At 36.7% G+C, this 14119-nt stretch overlaps 1 protein-coding gene across 2 annotated transcripts; it reads right to left on the bottom strand.

Moving 5' to 3' along the window:
* Window positions 1-9383: 9383 nt before the first annotated feature.
* On the bottom strand, window positions 9384-13670 carry rrp15 (ribosomal RNA processing 15 homolog). 2 transcript variants are annotated; one of them, XM_030157211.1, is made up of 5 exons: window positions 13618-13670; window positions 11471-11793; window positions 10794-10891; window positions 10522-10714; window positions 9384-9902 (listed from the first exon to the last, which is right to left on the bottom strand). In XM_030157211.1, exons 1-5 carry the CDS (start codon window positions 13655-13657, stop codon window positions 9744-9746), a joined length of 813 nt encoding a protein of 270 aa, XP_030013071.1. In that variant the 5' UTR covers window positions 13658-13670; the 3' UTR covers window positions 9384-9743. The 2 variants fall into 2 exon arrangements, with proteins under 2 accessions (XP_030013071.1, XP_030013070.1); XM_030157210.1 differs by having other exon boundaries at window positions 9384-9905; window positions 10525-10714.
* Window positions 13671-14119: the final 449 nt, after the last annotated feature.

The following is a 14119-nucleotide window of genomic DNA, read 5'->3' as shown; positions in this document are numbered from 1 at the left end:
ATATCCTGTTATAGTTTATTCGTTACACCATTTATTCTGTTTTTTTAACCTTTTATTAAATGAATTTAAATGTACATTGAACAAGGTGAGAAACAGTATCTCAATTCTCTGTATGTTCTGTATGCTCTGTATGCATATAGTGAACTAACAATAAAGAATCTTTCAGTTTTGAATTGTTTTGCTGTTCTGTAGTGGCATGAAAAAGTATGTAAACCCTTTGAAAATTCAGTTTTCTGCACAATTTGGTCATAAATCATGATTTGATCTGCATCTATGTTACAAACACACTGCAAAAATCTAAATCTTACAAAGTGTATTTTTGTCATTTCTGGTCAAAATATCTCATCACACTTAAAATAAGACATAATCACCTAAAGAGTAACTTTCAGTGAGATATAAGAGCTTATTTTTTGACAACAAATCTTGAAAATCTTATTTCAAGAAATCTTACCAAGATAATTTTCACTTGTTTCATTGGAAGATATATTTTTTTTGCTTAATTCAATGGAACAAGTGAAAATTATCTCGGTAAGATTTCTTGAAATAAGATTTTCAAGATCTGTTGTCTAAAAAAAAGTTCTTATATCTCACTGAAAAGTTACTCTTTAGATCACAGGTGTCAAACATGCGGCCCGGGGGCCAAATCTGGCCCGCCAAAGGGTTCAATCGGGCCCTTGGGATGAATATGTGAAATGCAAAAATTACGCTAAGAAATTAACAATCCTTTCAGTTCAGGTTCCACATTCAGACCAATTCAATCTCAAGCGGGCAGGACCAGTAAAATAAAATCATAATAACATATAAATAATGACAACTCCAAATTTTTCTTTTTGTAAATGTATTTCATGTATTTACAAAGTATAATTTCACAAAAAAATATGAATAACCTGAATAAATATGAACAAGCTGAAATATCTTAGGAGAAGTAAGTACAATTTTAACAGGCTTTTGTCTGTTATTAAATGTTTTGTGTGTTTGTAGATCCACTGTGATCTATAAGTTAAAATGTACATGTGTAAATGATAAACTGAGGCAGAACACTGTTAAAATTACACTTATTTTTTCAGTTTGTTCATGCTTCTCACACGTTTTGAAAGGATAGTTTGCAGATATAAACCTTTTCATAACGTAAATTGACTTTTTTCGCTCTAAAACACAGAGAGAAGTTTGGAGTTGACATTATTTATATATTATTATGTTATTATTTTACTGGTTCGGCCCACTTCAGATCAAATTTAGCTGAATGTGGCCCCTGAACTAAAATGAGTTTGACACCCCTGCTTTAGATGATTAAGTCTTATTTTAAGTGTGATGAGATATTTTGACTAGAAATAAGAAAAATACACTTGGTAAGATTTTGATTTTTGCAGCGTTAAAGTCTAATATGTGTCATGTCTGTGTGCAGCTGGATTTAAGTTCAGTCCCAAACAGTGAAAGTCCCTTTAATAAATATCTTTCTGCTTGGTTGACAAACAGTTGAGCTCCCACACACACACACACACACACATACACACAGTGTCAGCGCCGACAAAAATCACTTCTCCATGTGCACGGGTATTGTTGTTATGATTGGGTTTTGGAGTTTGCTGCATGCTTGTGTAAATATTTTCCCCTGGTTTTGAGAAAGCTGGATATGCTCTTCGGAGTAGTTCAATAGAATCCAGGATACGGGGACATGTAAACACCTGATTCAGGTTTCAAAACAGACTGGCTGAGAAATAAGAAAGAGCTGGATTCTGTGACTGTAATGTAAACAGGTTTCTAATGACCCATGTAAACATCAGGTTCTTAAATAGACCACATGTAAATGCATGTGTTGTCATCATGTCCTTATAATAATAACGTCTACTGGGGAGATGAAAGTTTGATGCAGAGCCAGCGGGGAAGTCTATATACTTGTATATTTTTAGAGGTGTATGTACATTCTTGCACCTTTATACTTCTATTCTAATACACCTCAGAGTTTTTTTTTTACTCCATTATATTTGTTTGTAGCTTTAGTTGCTTTTCAGATCAGTTTTTCATGCCTATTCTGAATGTTTGTCATAAACTAACCCTCAAAAATCTTTACATCCCAAAGCACTGACCTAAAATGTTAATGACTTTAGAACCACAAATCCTATTGATACATTTACATAATCAGGGTAAAATGCAGTTTCTCAGCCTTTCAGTAACATCAGATTAGTCTTTTTTGGATGTTCAGAGATGCCGTAGTGAACATGGAAACTCTAGTGTTGACAGTGGTTGTAGATGCTCGTTTTTCAGTTCAATTAATGATATACTTTGCTGAAAAACCTCACTTTTTCCTCAGCTGACCTCTGTTTTGAGACACTAATCTTTGAATCAGTAAATTGAATATAGGGAAATGCCAGATGTTCAATGAAAAATGCAAAATGCAGAGGGGAGCATTATAACAAATGGTGATAAATCACTTAGAAAAGGTTAAATATAGAGGAAAAATTCATTTAGAAGTCACTTCAAAAATAATTATTGGTCATGAAGGCTACAGAATGAGGTGTTTTTAACCTCACTGATCTAAATGAATCATTTCAAAGATGAAAAAAGGCCTTTTTTCACGGATGCATAGTTCTTATAAAACAGCGTGATAAACATATGATGATCTTATAGAATATTAAACATGTACCATAATAAAACATAACATACACATGAATGCAGCAGTAAAATGAACTGAAAACGTATCCAATAATAAAACACTGGAGATTATTTTACTGCACAATGACCATTTAGACCACAGGTGTCAAACATACAGCCCGTGGGTCAAACCAGGCCCACCAAAGGATCCAATCCCACCCATGGGATGAATATGTGAAATGCAAAAATTACAGTGACGACAAAATCATTTTAGTTCTGGTTCCACATACAGACCAATTTGAGCTAAAGTGGATCAGACCAGTAAAATACTAACATAATAACCTATAAATAACTACAATTTCAAATGTTTATCTTTGTTTTGGTATAAAAAAGTAAAATTACATTAAAATGTTTACATTTAGAAACTATCCTTTCAAAAAAAAGGAATAATCTGTACAAATATGAACTGGAATGTCTTAAGAGAAGCTAGGGCAATTTTACCAGTATTCTGCCTGTTAGTAAATGTTTTGTGTATTTGTAGATCCACTATGGTCTGTAAGTTGTAATTTACATGTGTAAATGATAAACAGAGACATAGTGTTTGCTCCTGGAGGATTCTGTTGGGTTCTGTTGGGTTTCTGTAAATTGGCTTGAGAGTCTGGTTTCGACCGGCTCGATATGTAAAGTGTCATGAGATAACTTTTGTCATGATTTGGTGCTATATAAATAAAATTTGATTGATGGATAATATTGTTAAAAGTGCACTTCGATTCCAACACCAGTCGATGGAGGTGGGACCTTTCTGTGTGGAGTTTGCATGTTCTCCCTGTGTCTGCGTGGGTTCTCTCCGGGTACTTCAGCTTCCTCCCACCATCCAAACACATGCACTGATAGGTTAATCGGTTAATCTAAATTGCCCATAGGTGTGAATGTGAGAGTGATTGTTTGTCTCTATATGTTCAGCCCTGTGATGAACTGGTGACATGTCCAGGGTGTACCCCGCCTTCACCCATAAGTAGCTGGGATAGGCTCCAGTGACCCCCGTGAGCCTAGTGAGGATAAAGTGGGTTCAGAAAATGAATGAATGTTATTCACATTTTTAATGAAGCTTTGTAGACTAAAACATTATTATAATGTAATTTTATTTTTTTCACTGTTATTTTACTGGTCTGGCCCACTTTGGGTCATATTGGGCTGAATGTGGCCCCTGAACTAAAATGAGTTTGACACCCCTGATTTAGATGGTGATATTTAGAGGGTTTTGAATGCGGAACTTTACCTTGTAGTGGTGTAGAGTAGAGTAGAGTAGAGTAGAGTAGAGTAGAGTAGAGAAGAGAAGAGAAGAGAAGAGTATAAAGTAGAGAAGAGTAGAGAAGAGAACAGAATAGAGTAGAATAGAACAGAATAGAACAGAAGAATAGAATAGAACAGAATAGAATAGAGTAGGATAGAATAGAACAGAAGAGTAGAACAGAATAGAACAGAACAGTATAGAATAGAATAGAACAGAAGAGTAGAGTAGAATAGAATAGATCAGAACAGAATAGAACAGAAGAGTAGAATAGAATAGAGTAGGATAGAATAGAGCAGAAGAGTAGAACAGAATAGAACAGAATAGAATAGACCAGAAGAGTATAGTAGAATAGAACAGAAGAGTAGAATAGAACAGAATAGAATAGAACATAATAGAACAGAAGAGTAGAATAGAATAGAAGAATAGAATAGAACAGAATAGAACAGAAGAGTAGAATAGAACAGAATAGAATAAAATAGTAGAATAGAATAGAACAGAAGAGTATAGTAGTATAGTAGAATAGAATAGAACAGAATAGAATTGAATAGAATAGTAGAATAGAACAGAACAGAATAGAATACAACAGAATAGAATAGAATCCACATTTTGTGTTATTACTACTTGTACTTAAAGGATCTGAATCTTCCTTCTATAATAGATTTTCTGAATCTGAACATCAGTGTGTGTATGAACCGGTCCGTCACTAACAGATCTGTTAAACCTGTAGTTTCCTCATAGTAAAAGCCACTGAAGATCAGATGGAATGCTGATTGGCTGCAGTGCATGCTGGATCCGGGTCAGACCTCACAGGCAGATATAATGTGATGGCTGTGAAAGACCGGAATGATTTATCCCGATTCGAAGTGTTGCGGGGTCAGGAAGTGCAGCTAAGCCTTTAACAAGCCACAACAGCGACTCAGCAAAGTGTGTGTGCGTCCACCTGTCATCTGTTTGGATCATGTCAGATGGTACCGGACAGGACCGGCTCCACCATAAACACCCCACCCTCATCCTTCCCCCCCTTCTTCTCCAGCTCAGACACTCAACCTGCTGTGTGCCAGTTTGATTTACACTCACACCCCACAGAAAATCCCACTTTTTTTCATTATTTGCCAAGGCCTGGTGTCGGGCCGCCACGCTCCGGCCGACCAAAGCCTGCCATCCATCAGCTCTGACAGCTGCTGACCGAGTCCACGCTGCTGTGAGGCAGATGTTGTCACTAAATCAGTACAACACAGACAGACTGTGAGGTGAATGTCCCTCTCACACCTGTTGCCCACAAGGAAAACTGCTACAAAGAAAGAGTACGGAAAGTGAGGATCTGCACCTCTGGACCGCAAAACCTGAAAAGACATTTTCCGACTTTTTTTTTTTTTGCATCAGTCGTGGGATCTTTGTGTTTTGACAGTGGAAATAAACTTACTTCCATTGTCAAAACACAAAGATCCCTTGTTTGTTACAGGACTTAGCAGAATAATTACATTAATTCACTGTAAACATCAGTTGTGCACTGGAAACTGTCATTAGCTAAAGTATAGAAGATACAGGTATTATGAGCACAATGTAAGTTCACTATGAAAACTGGAATTAGTCATGCACCTTCTCACTTCATAAACATTACAGTATTGCACTACTGCTCCTACTGTAAACAGACTGATATATACACTTTATATTGTGTCTATTTATTTATCTATGCATTTAGTGTTTCTATTACAACTACAGGGTGGGGAAGCAAAATTTACAATGACCATTTAGTTGTTTTTTCTCAGCAGGCACTACGTCAGTTGTTTTGAAACCAAACATATATTGATGTCATAATCATACCTAACACTATTATCCATATCTTCTCAGAAACTTTTGCCCATATGAGTAATCAGGAAAGCAAACGTCGAAGAGTGTGTGATTTGCTGAATGCACTCGTCACACCAAAGGAGATTTCAAAAATAGTTGGAGTGTCCATAAAGACTGTTTATAATGTAAAGAAGAGAATGACTATGAGCAAAAGTATTACGAGAAAGTCTGGAAGATACTATTAAAGAAGAATGGGAGAAGTTGTCACCCGAATATTTGAGGAACACTTGCGCAAGTTTCAGGAAGCGTGTGAAGGCAGTTATTGAGAAAGAAGGAGGACACAGAATAAAAACATTTTCTATTATGTACATTTTCTTGTGGCAAATAAATTCTCATGACTTTCAATAAACTAATTGGTCATACACTGTCTTTCAATCCCTGCCTCAAAATATTGTAAATTTTGCTTCCCCACCCTGTACTATTATAGCATTATCATAATTATGCATTTCTTTTTACTCTGTTATTGAAAGAAATGTTTAGATATATATCCATCATTTCTTTTATTTTTATATCATGCTTATTTCTCCTCTACTTCATGGAAGGTATGCAAAAATTATTCTTTATATCCTGTTATACTTTAATCTTTATACCGATTATTCTTATTCTATTTTTCACCTCTTTAAATGTATGACATTGAACAAGGTGAGAAACAGTATCTCAATTCTCTGTTCTATGCATCTAGTGAAATGACAATCTTTCAATCTTGTTTTGCTGTTCTATAGTGGCAAGAAACAGTATGTGAACCCCTTGAAAATTCAGTTTTCTGCACCATTTGGTCATAAACTGAGATTTGATCTGCATCTATGTCACAAATACACTGCAAAAATCTCAATCTTACCAAGTGTATTTTTCCTCATTTCTAGTCAAAATATCTCATCACACTTAAAATAAGACATAATCACCTAAAGAGTAACTTGTAAGTCAGATACAAAGGACTTTGAAAATGTTATTTTAAGAAATCTTACCAAGATAATTTTCACTTGTTCCATTGGCATGAATTAGGGGTTGCCTAAAGCCTGTAATAGACTCATCTGTATTGTACTTGCCCATTCCACACCTATTACAACAACACATCATCAGAGGGGTGAAACTAACCTGTCTCACGACGGTCTAACCCTAATTCAAGATTTTGCTTGAATTAAGCCAAAAAATCTGCCAATGGAACAAATGAAAATTATCTTGATAAGATTACTTGAAATAGGATTTTCCAGATATATTGTCTAAAAATAAGTTCTTATATCTCACTGAAAAGTTACTCTTTAGGTGATTATGTCTTATTTTAAGTGTGATGAGATATTTTGACTAGAAATGAGAAAAATACACTTGGTAAGATTTTGATTTTTTCCAGTGTACACACAAAAACAATGTTCTTAACTGTTCTAATCATCCTAAATGTTGTGCAGGTCTGATCAGCAGCTACTGTAAACACTTGGATGAGGTTATTGCTGCAAAAGGAGCTTCAACCAATTACTAAATCCAGTGATTCACTTTGTTTCACTGACAGATCTGTGAGTGTTTAATAGCGGTGTTGAATAAAAACATGAAATATTGTAATTATCTGTGTGATATTAGGTTAAGAACGTTATATTTGTGTGTAAGTTTGACTTTGATGCAGATCAGATGACATTTTATGATCAATTCACGCAGAAAACCAGTCATTTTCAAGGGGTTCATTTACATATTTTTGCCACTTCATCATGTTTTTGACTCAGTTTAGTACCCTGAATGTGCTCAAGTAAGTACTGATGAACATTACTCGTTGGCATGATTAGGAAGAGGATGTTCAAGATAACTTCAACATCCTTTGGTCCAAGCTTAGAGAGAAACCCTGAAACTTTTAGACATGGTTAACAATAACAATAGCGACTGTTAACGCTTGTTTTCTGCAAGTACGCACTGAATCCCTCAGTCACTTAAGTTAAAATCTGTTAAAAATTCTTCATGCACTGGCGTCATCTTCCATCCAGAGTCACCTTTAGTTCATCTGCTCAATATAAACCGCTGATTGTAAGAAACAGTGATGCAGTGTTTGCAAATGGAAAACTCTTGTAACGTCTCATCACTTCACACCAGAACTGTTGACCTCGTATCTTTTCAGGGTGGCTGTTGATTGAACGTGTCTTGAGGAATCACATGTGACCCCCTTTGATTTTAGTGTTTCGTGTGATTTAAGCTACAGGACGGTCTGCAGCTTCTGGAGGAGGAGACTGGAGTGTTAAAGAGATGGAGCGAAGGCGGTAAATGAGGCGACACCATCGGCCCTGCTCCCCCGGCCGTGTGTCAACAGGGCCGGGATAAAAGGCGGCATTCCACAGTGGCAGGCTGCAGCGTCGCCGTGACAGACAAGGGTCCGGCGAGGTGCAGACAGGGCCGGCGGACCGACCCGCCCCAACACCCCCCCCCCCCCGGCTCTCGTAGATAACACCCTGCGCAAATATTTCCACTGCTTCCACTGCTCTGAGGGCCAGACACAGGAAGGCCCCGAGGAAAATAAGTCAGAAAGAGGTGTAAGAGCCACGTCAGCTAAAAGGGGAGGGGGGTCACCATGGGAGAATGAATGGCATCATAGTAGGAGCAGGACAAAGAGGAGACTGAAGATGTCCTGGTCGAGTCATTTTTAAAGCTCATTATCACTGTTGGCATTCACCAAATAATTTACAACTCTTTAAGGATTTGATTATGTTTTGACTTTAAGATAAACTTCAGTGTACCTCGAACATGCCTTTGATGAATTACATGTTTTTTTTAATTAATTATAATGACTGATATCTGATAATTATTGTCACAAGCCTTCTAACACCTCCTCCACAATATTCATGTTTAGGTTCTGTAACAGTTAATCTCTGAGCTGATCATACATTATATCTGTTACTTTGAGAATTCATTTCTTGTTTGACTTAAGTTTTAATCATGTTTTTATTCCAGCTACTGTGATTGTTTCTTTCCCCTTCACTGATATGAATGCAATTATTTCAGGTTTGAAGAAAATACACCTTTGATCAGATGAATGACATTTCCTAGACATCCTAATCTGATGCCAACAAAGTTGTTTCCACCTTTTACTCTGATCTAAGATCTAATATTAATGATTCAAAGTACTAACGGAATTTATTTCACCTAAAATTACAAGATGTAATAGTACGATGTCAACCCCTAATTATTCTGCTAAAACCACAGTGACCTCTGCATCCTCAGCGTGGAGTGTTCACCTTGTTCACCACCCTCAGTTAGCATGTTAGAAGGCTCACACGCACAACTGTCACAGCTGAGGATGATGGGAAAAACCCTTAGTTTAAAAAGTTGGGTCATAAACCAAAGGAGTTAGCAACTTAAAGAGAAATAGTCTGAGGACTGGAAATATTCAGCTTCAATGCCACTTAAGAGAGCAATGTAAAAATGAAAATTGTTATTATTTTTTCATTATATTATCCTGTTGGGGATGTGTTCTACATTTCCTTTACTGATTTCCTTTTGCTGGATATTTACAATAAACTTGTGCTGTCCAATAGATCATATTTGCAGAGTGTGGGAGGACGGCAGACGATCATTTTGATACACAGAAATAAAATAATCTGTATTCTTGTAATGAAAGTGAAAGGTCACTGTATTTTTGTGTCTCATGAGGGTTGGGCACATAAATTACAGATCACTATCATATAACTGGCTCTTTATTTGACCAGCTCTGTACAAAACATCCTATATACAGAGTTTACAAAAACATTTCAATAATAAAATTATTTGTACACAGCACAGGTGTAGAATAATGGTGACTGATGGACGGCAGGGTCACCTGCAGCTCTTACAGATTCACAGTCCAGTCCCTCCAGTTTCTACATCACGTTTAGTTTCGCGACAGACACCCACCGTTTCTTGAAGATAATCAGCAGACATCAGAACGTGAGGATTTAACACAGTCTGAGTTCCCCTCCAGGCCTCAGGTCCCTGCTCAGTTCACCTGATTCTGACCCTGAAGGCATCATGGCCACTTCAGCGTGTTGTTGTGGTTTCAGTCCGAGTCACTATCATCGTCATCTCCTCTTTTTGCAACAGCCTCGTCCTCTCCCTCTCTGTCACTGTCTTTGTCCCAGTCCTTCATGGTGGCTCCCATCATGAAGTCGTCTCGGAGGACGCTCCAGGCTGGTTTCTCATCCTCCTCCTCGGCAGGAGCCTGCACACAAACACCATCAGCTGAACTCTATACTTCAGACTGAGCTGAAGCTCAACTGGGCTTTCCTTAGGAAACACTGACACCATGTGGCCACTTCATGACATTACATAGTAATTAAAAACAGACATTCTGCAAAATGACAAGGTTTCATCTTTTCTTACATGTATGAGGTTATATACATGACATAAGAGAGGAGTAAAAGTAACATTTCACATAAAAATGTTTTATCTCTATTCAGCAAGAGGTAAGAAACATGTTCAAAATGTGCACCAATAAGACGAAACAGATAAAATAAATAATAATGCTGATGGTCCCCACTAATACTGTGTTTAGGTCATTCACAACTCATTCTGTAAATACACTTTTTCGACCCTGCACATACATGAACCAATTGTAAAGGAAGCCATTTTTGCTTAAACATATATTTTCAGTTGTTTATAGTTAATTCAATATGTGACGCAACTGCTAATTTCTGATTCTGCGTGCATATTCTAAAAATTCTAATTTTCAACACATTAGACTGCTAAGATAAAACTCAAATGCATTCAGGTATTTTCATGTTTGAGTTCAGCTCAAGATAAAAAAAAAAACAGAGAACATAGGGGATGTGTGCACTTACAGAGTCCTTCTCAGTCTTCACTCTGACTGCGCTGCCTCCCTCCGTCCTCCTCAGGACATCGATGAAGTCTTTCTTAGACACCGACGACAGGATCTTGGCCTTCTTCCTCTCGGAGCCGCCGACCTCCTTCACCTTTTCGTCGACTATCTTCTGGTGCTTCCTCACAGCGTTGAACAGCTGCACCACCCCTCTGAGCAGCAAACACACACTGGGATCAGACACAACACTCGGCATCATTTGAGACATCATAGATTCAAACTGACACGTACCTGGTTGCAATCCTCTGCAGGGTCTTTTCAGTCTCACGGTCTTTCACCACATCTGGTTTTTCTCTGCACATCATTTCCCACTCTCGCTTCTTATCAATCTAATGAACACAGGTGACATTTAGGTCTCACACACTTAACATATTACGTAAAAAAAACAGCTCCTTCATGCCGCCAATACTTCAAATCAACGTGACTTCAACAGAACTTGGATTTTTATGAGTTTCCCAAACTCTTTGAGTTGCACATTAAAGGAAGATCACTAAATAAGAGATATAAGATATTCTGATGTTTAAAGCAAATAAAAGACTATTTCTTCATGAGGTTTGTGTATTACTTAACAACTATTAGGCTTATCCTTATCCCATAACTATAACATGAGGTGAACACAAAGTACAATTACAATTAATAGTTAAATAAACCCTAACTTTAACAATACAACAAAATGATTAATTTACCACTCAGTTGAGGTCAGTTAGATATTAATCACTTATTCTTCATAATACTTCTTAACGTACTCAGTCAGTGTAACTTTTAGAATTACAATTTTCTCCACATTAGTTATTTACATACTGACTTCAAAGATTCTAATGTAATTTAAGATCCACTTCATCTTTTACCATTTACCAGGCTCTACTGTATGACAGGACTAAATAAGAAACTCAGTGTAGATGCTTCACCTGTTTCTTTCTCTCCAGCTGCTCCTGTTTTTCCTTCTCCTTTATCTTGTCCAGCTGTTTGTTCTTAACCAGGATGCTCGTTTGGCTCTCGGGGGTTTCCTTCCCCAGAATCTTGGCCATGGCCTCAGCCCATCCAGCGTTGGTGTTCCCTTCATCTCCTTCCTCGTCCTCTCCTCCATCCTCATCTTCAGCCTCCCCTCCTTCACTCCCTTCATCCCCGTCTCCAGCTTCACTCCCTTCACCTTCCGACCCTCCATCTTCGCTGCCTCCTTCAGAGTCATTCAAGTCATCGACGTCTTCACCATGAAGCTCTGCATCGTCCTCTTTATAAAACAAAGAATTACAGAGATTGAGCCATTCAGACAGAGACTACAGTTACAACAGATGAATAACCAGTATGTATTAAACAATTAGTATTACAAGTTTAAATGACAATTTCACCAGTTAGTTTTCTGTTTGGGCAATATTTCTTTTATTATTAATTTTATTTTTGTAACCAAAACCCTGTGTAAACTCCTAAGACAATGAAATTTTACTTTGTTCTGCTCAACTTGCACCTGTCGCCTTGTAGTAGGAAAAGCACCATACATAAATTAATGTCAGAACCAGACTGAATTAAATCAGTTCTAAAATCATTCTAAAGCTAAAGAGGTAGATAGACAATAAAGAGCGAAACTCTATAGGTTTTATGGCTGAAACTCGTTTTATGCAGAGTAACATTTATAGTTTGATATTGTGCAAATTTAGTAAGTTTTAGAAGCAGTAGCCTAATACACTGGGATGAAGCTTGTTTGAAAGACTTGTATGAGGTCACTAGGACTTACAAAATGTGAAAAAGTCAACGTCAAAAAACCTTAAGTGTTGCAAAGACAATGCATGGAAGACCAATACAAAAAGACGTTGCTGATTGGAAGTTTGGAGCAAAGGAATTCATAGTAAAATAAACATATTATAGGCACTGGTCTTAGAAGGTTACAAGTATTTGTAAAATATGTGATTTTCTGTGCTGACAAACAGAAAAAGAAAGCATGTACTGTGTGTGCCACATGATGATAAGTTTGGTAGGCAATCAAACAGGAAGACAGAGCCACAGTTTAGATTCTTCAGTCACTTGTATTTAGATAAGCTAGACAAAAAGACAATTTTTCTACCAATGTCCACTTTAAAACAGGATAGTGCTGGAACCCTAAAAACTCTCACGGGCATCATCAATCAATTAAAATATGTAAAAATAATAGTATACAACTCAAACTCACAGCTCCCATATACTTTCACAAACAAATTTTCACAACTTTTGCATGACTTTCTGTGTTCATCCTTATTTATTAAAAAAAAAAGTATTTCGGTGAATTAAGTCCAATAAGATTTAACACCACTCACACATAGATATTCTTTATTTCCATACTCCTTTCACTGTTATTAAAGCCTCATTCCTTATAGAAGTAGCTTTAATGGCAATAACACAGTGTTTTAAGACCAGTTTCATAATTTATAATTTACCAGTCTATAAAGTCCATACATTATTACACTAGTAATTGCACATTAATTTGTTTTGTCACTGATGTCTACTGATTAACTCGTTCAAACCTCTGAATATGTCTCTGTCTGCAGGTTTACAAAAGAAGCCCTTTCTTTTTAAACTACTTTACAGAGAAAACTACATTCATTTCCTTATTAATTTTAAAGGATTTCACGACTTCTACAAGAAAATGACTTTTTAACAGTCCTCTCCCTTTTTAAGTTTTTATGGCAATGACAGTCCTACTCTTTTATAAATAAATGGCACTAGTTTGTTGATCATTTTAGCTAATACATTAGCACAACAGCTAGTTAACTGTCGATAGCACATTAGCAATAACATCGATATTTTCAGCACTTCATCTACACTGACAAGGTATAAGGTAAGACTGACACATAGCTATCTTTTTTGTTATTAATAAACATTTCAGACCGTTTAGGTTGTCTTACACCCAACATGTTGCTAACAGGAGCTAATGCTAATATGCTAGTTAGCTTACTTACAGTAAACAGCGGATTGAACCAAGTAAGGGATAGTTTCACAGAAAGCTTACAGTTCAAAATTAGCGTAAATGAGACAATTCATATTTTCCGTGGGTAAATATGATTGATTTAGAGAGAAAACTAACCAGAGGTCTGCACATGTGTTTCCATCACAGCTGCCATCATGGTGGTGTAACGTTTAAATACTTCCGTAGGAGAAAAGTAAAACTCAGCAAAGGTTCCGGTATCTTTAGTTTTAAATTCTTACGAGCGCCACCGTTTGGTCTGGAAGGATCATTGCAATACTGTTTAGAACAAAGTATTTTCTGTGTATTGATACTGAGCACGTCTCCAGTTTTCTCTTGTTTTATATTTTTCTAAAGACTGATTTAACAGTGTTTTTCTCTTTACATATTTTAACATCACAATGCGTCATATTTTTTACTATAAACAATGTTTTGTTTAACCCTATATGTCCAAATCCCAGCCTTGTAATAGAATCTTCATCCTCCTCTTCCCGTCCTATGTTATTTTCCCAACTATGGACTAAAAAAATGGCTGGAAAATATTCATGCCTTTAATTTTTACTATCACTTTGTCTCCTGTTTTGCTTTTCCATTTTGGCTGCTATGACATCTGATCTTACTG

The sequence above is a fragment of the Sphaeramia orbicularis genome, chromosome 16 (genome assembly GCF_902148855.1).
Source record: "Sphaeramia orbicularis chromosome 16, fSphaOr1.1, whole genome shotgun sequence".
Classification (NCBI taxonomy): Eukaryota; Metazoa; Chordata; class Actinopteri; order Kurtiformes; family Apogonidae; genus Sphaeramia; species Sphaeramia orbicularis.
This window is presented reverse-complemented; position numbering and strand designations above follow the sequence as displayed.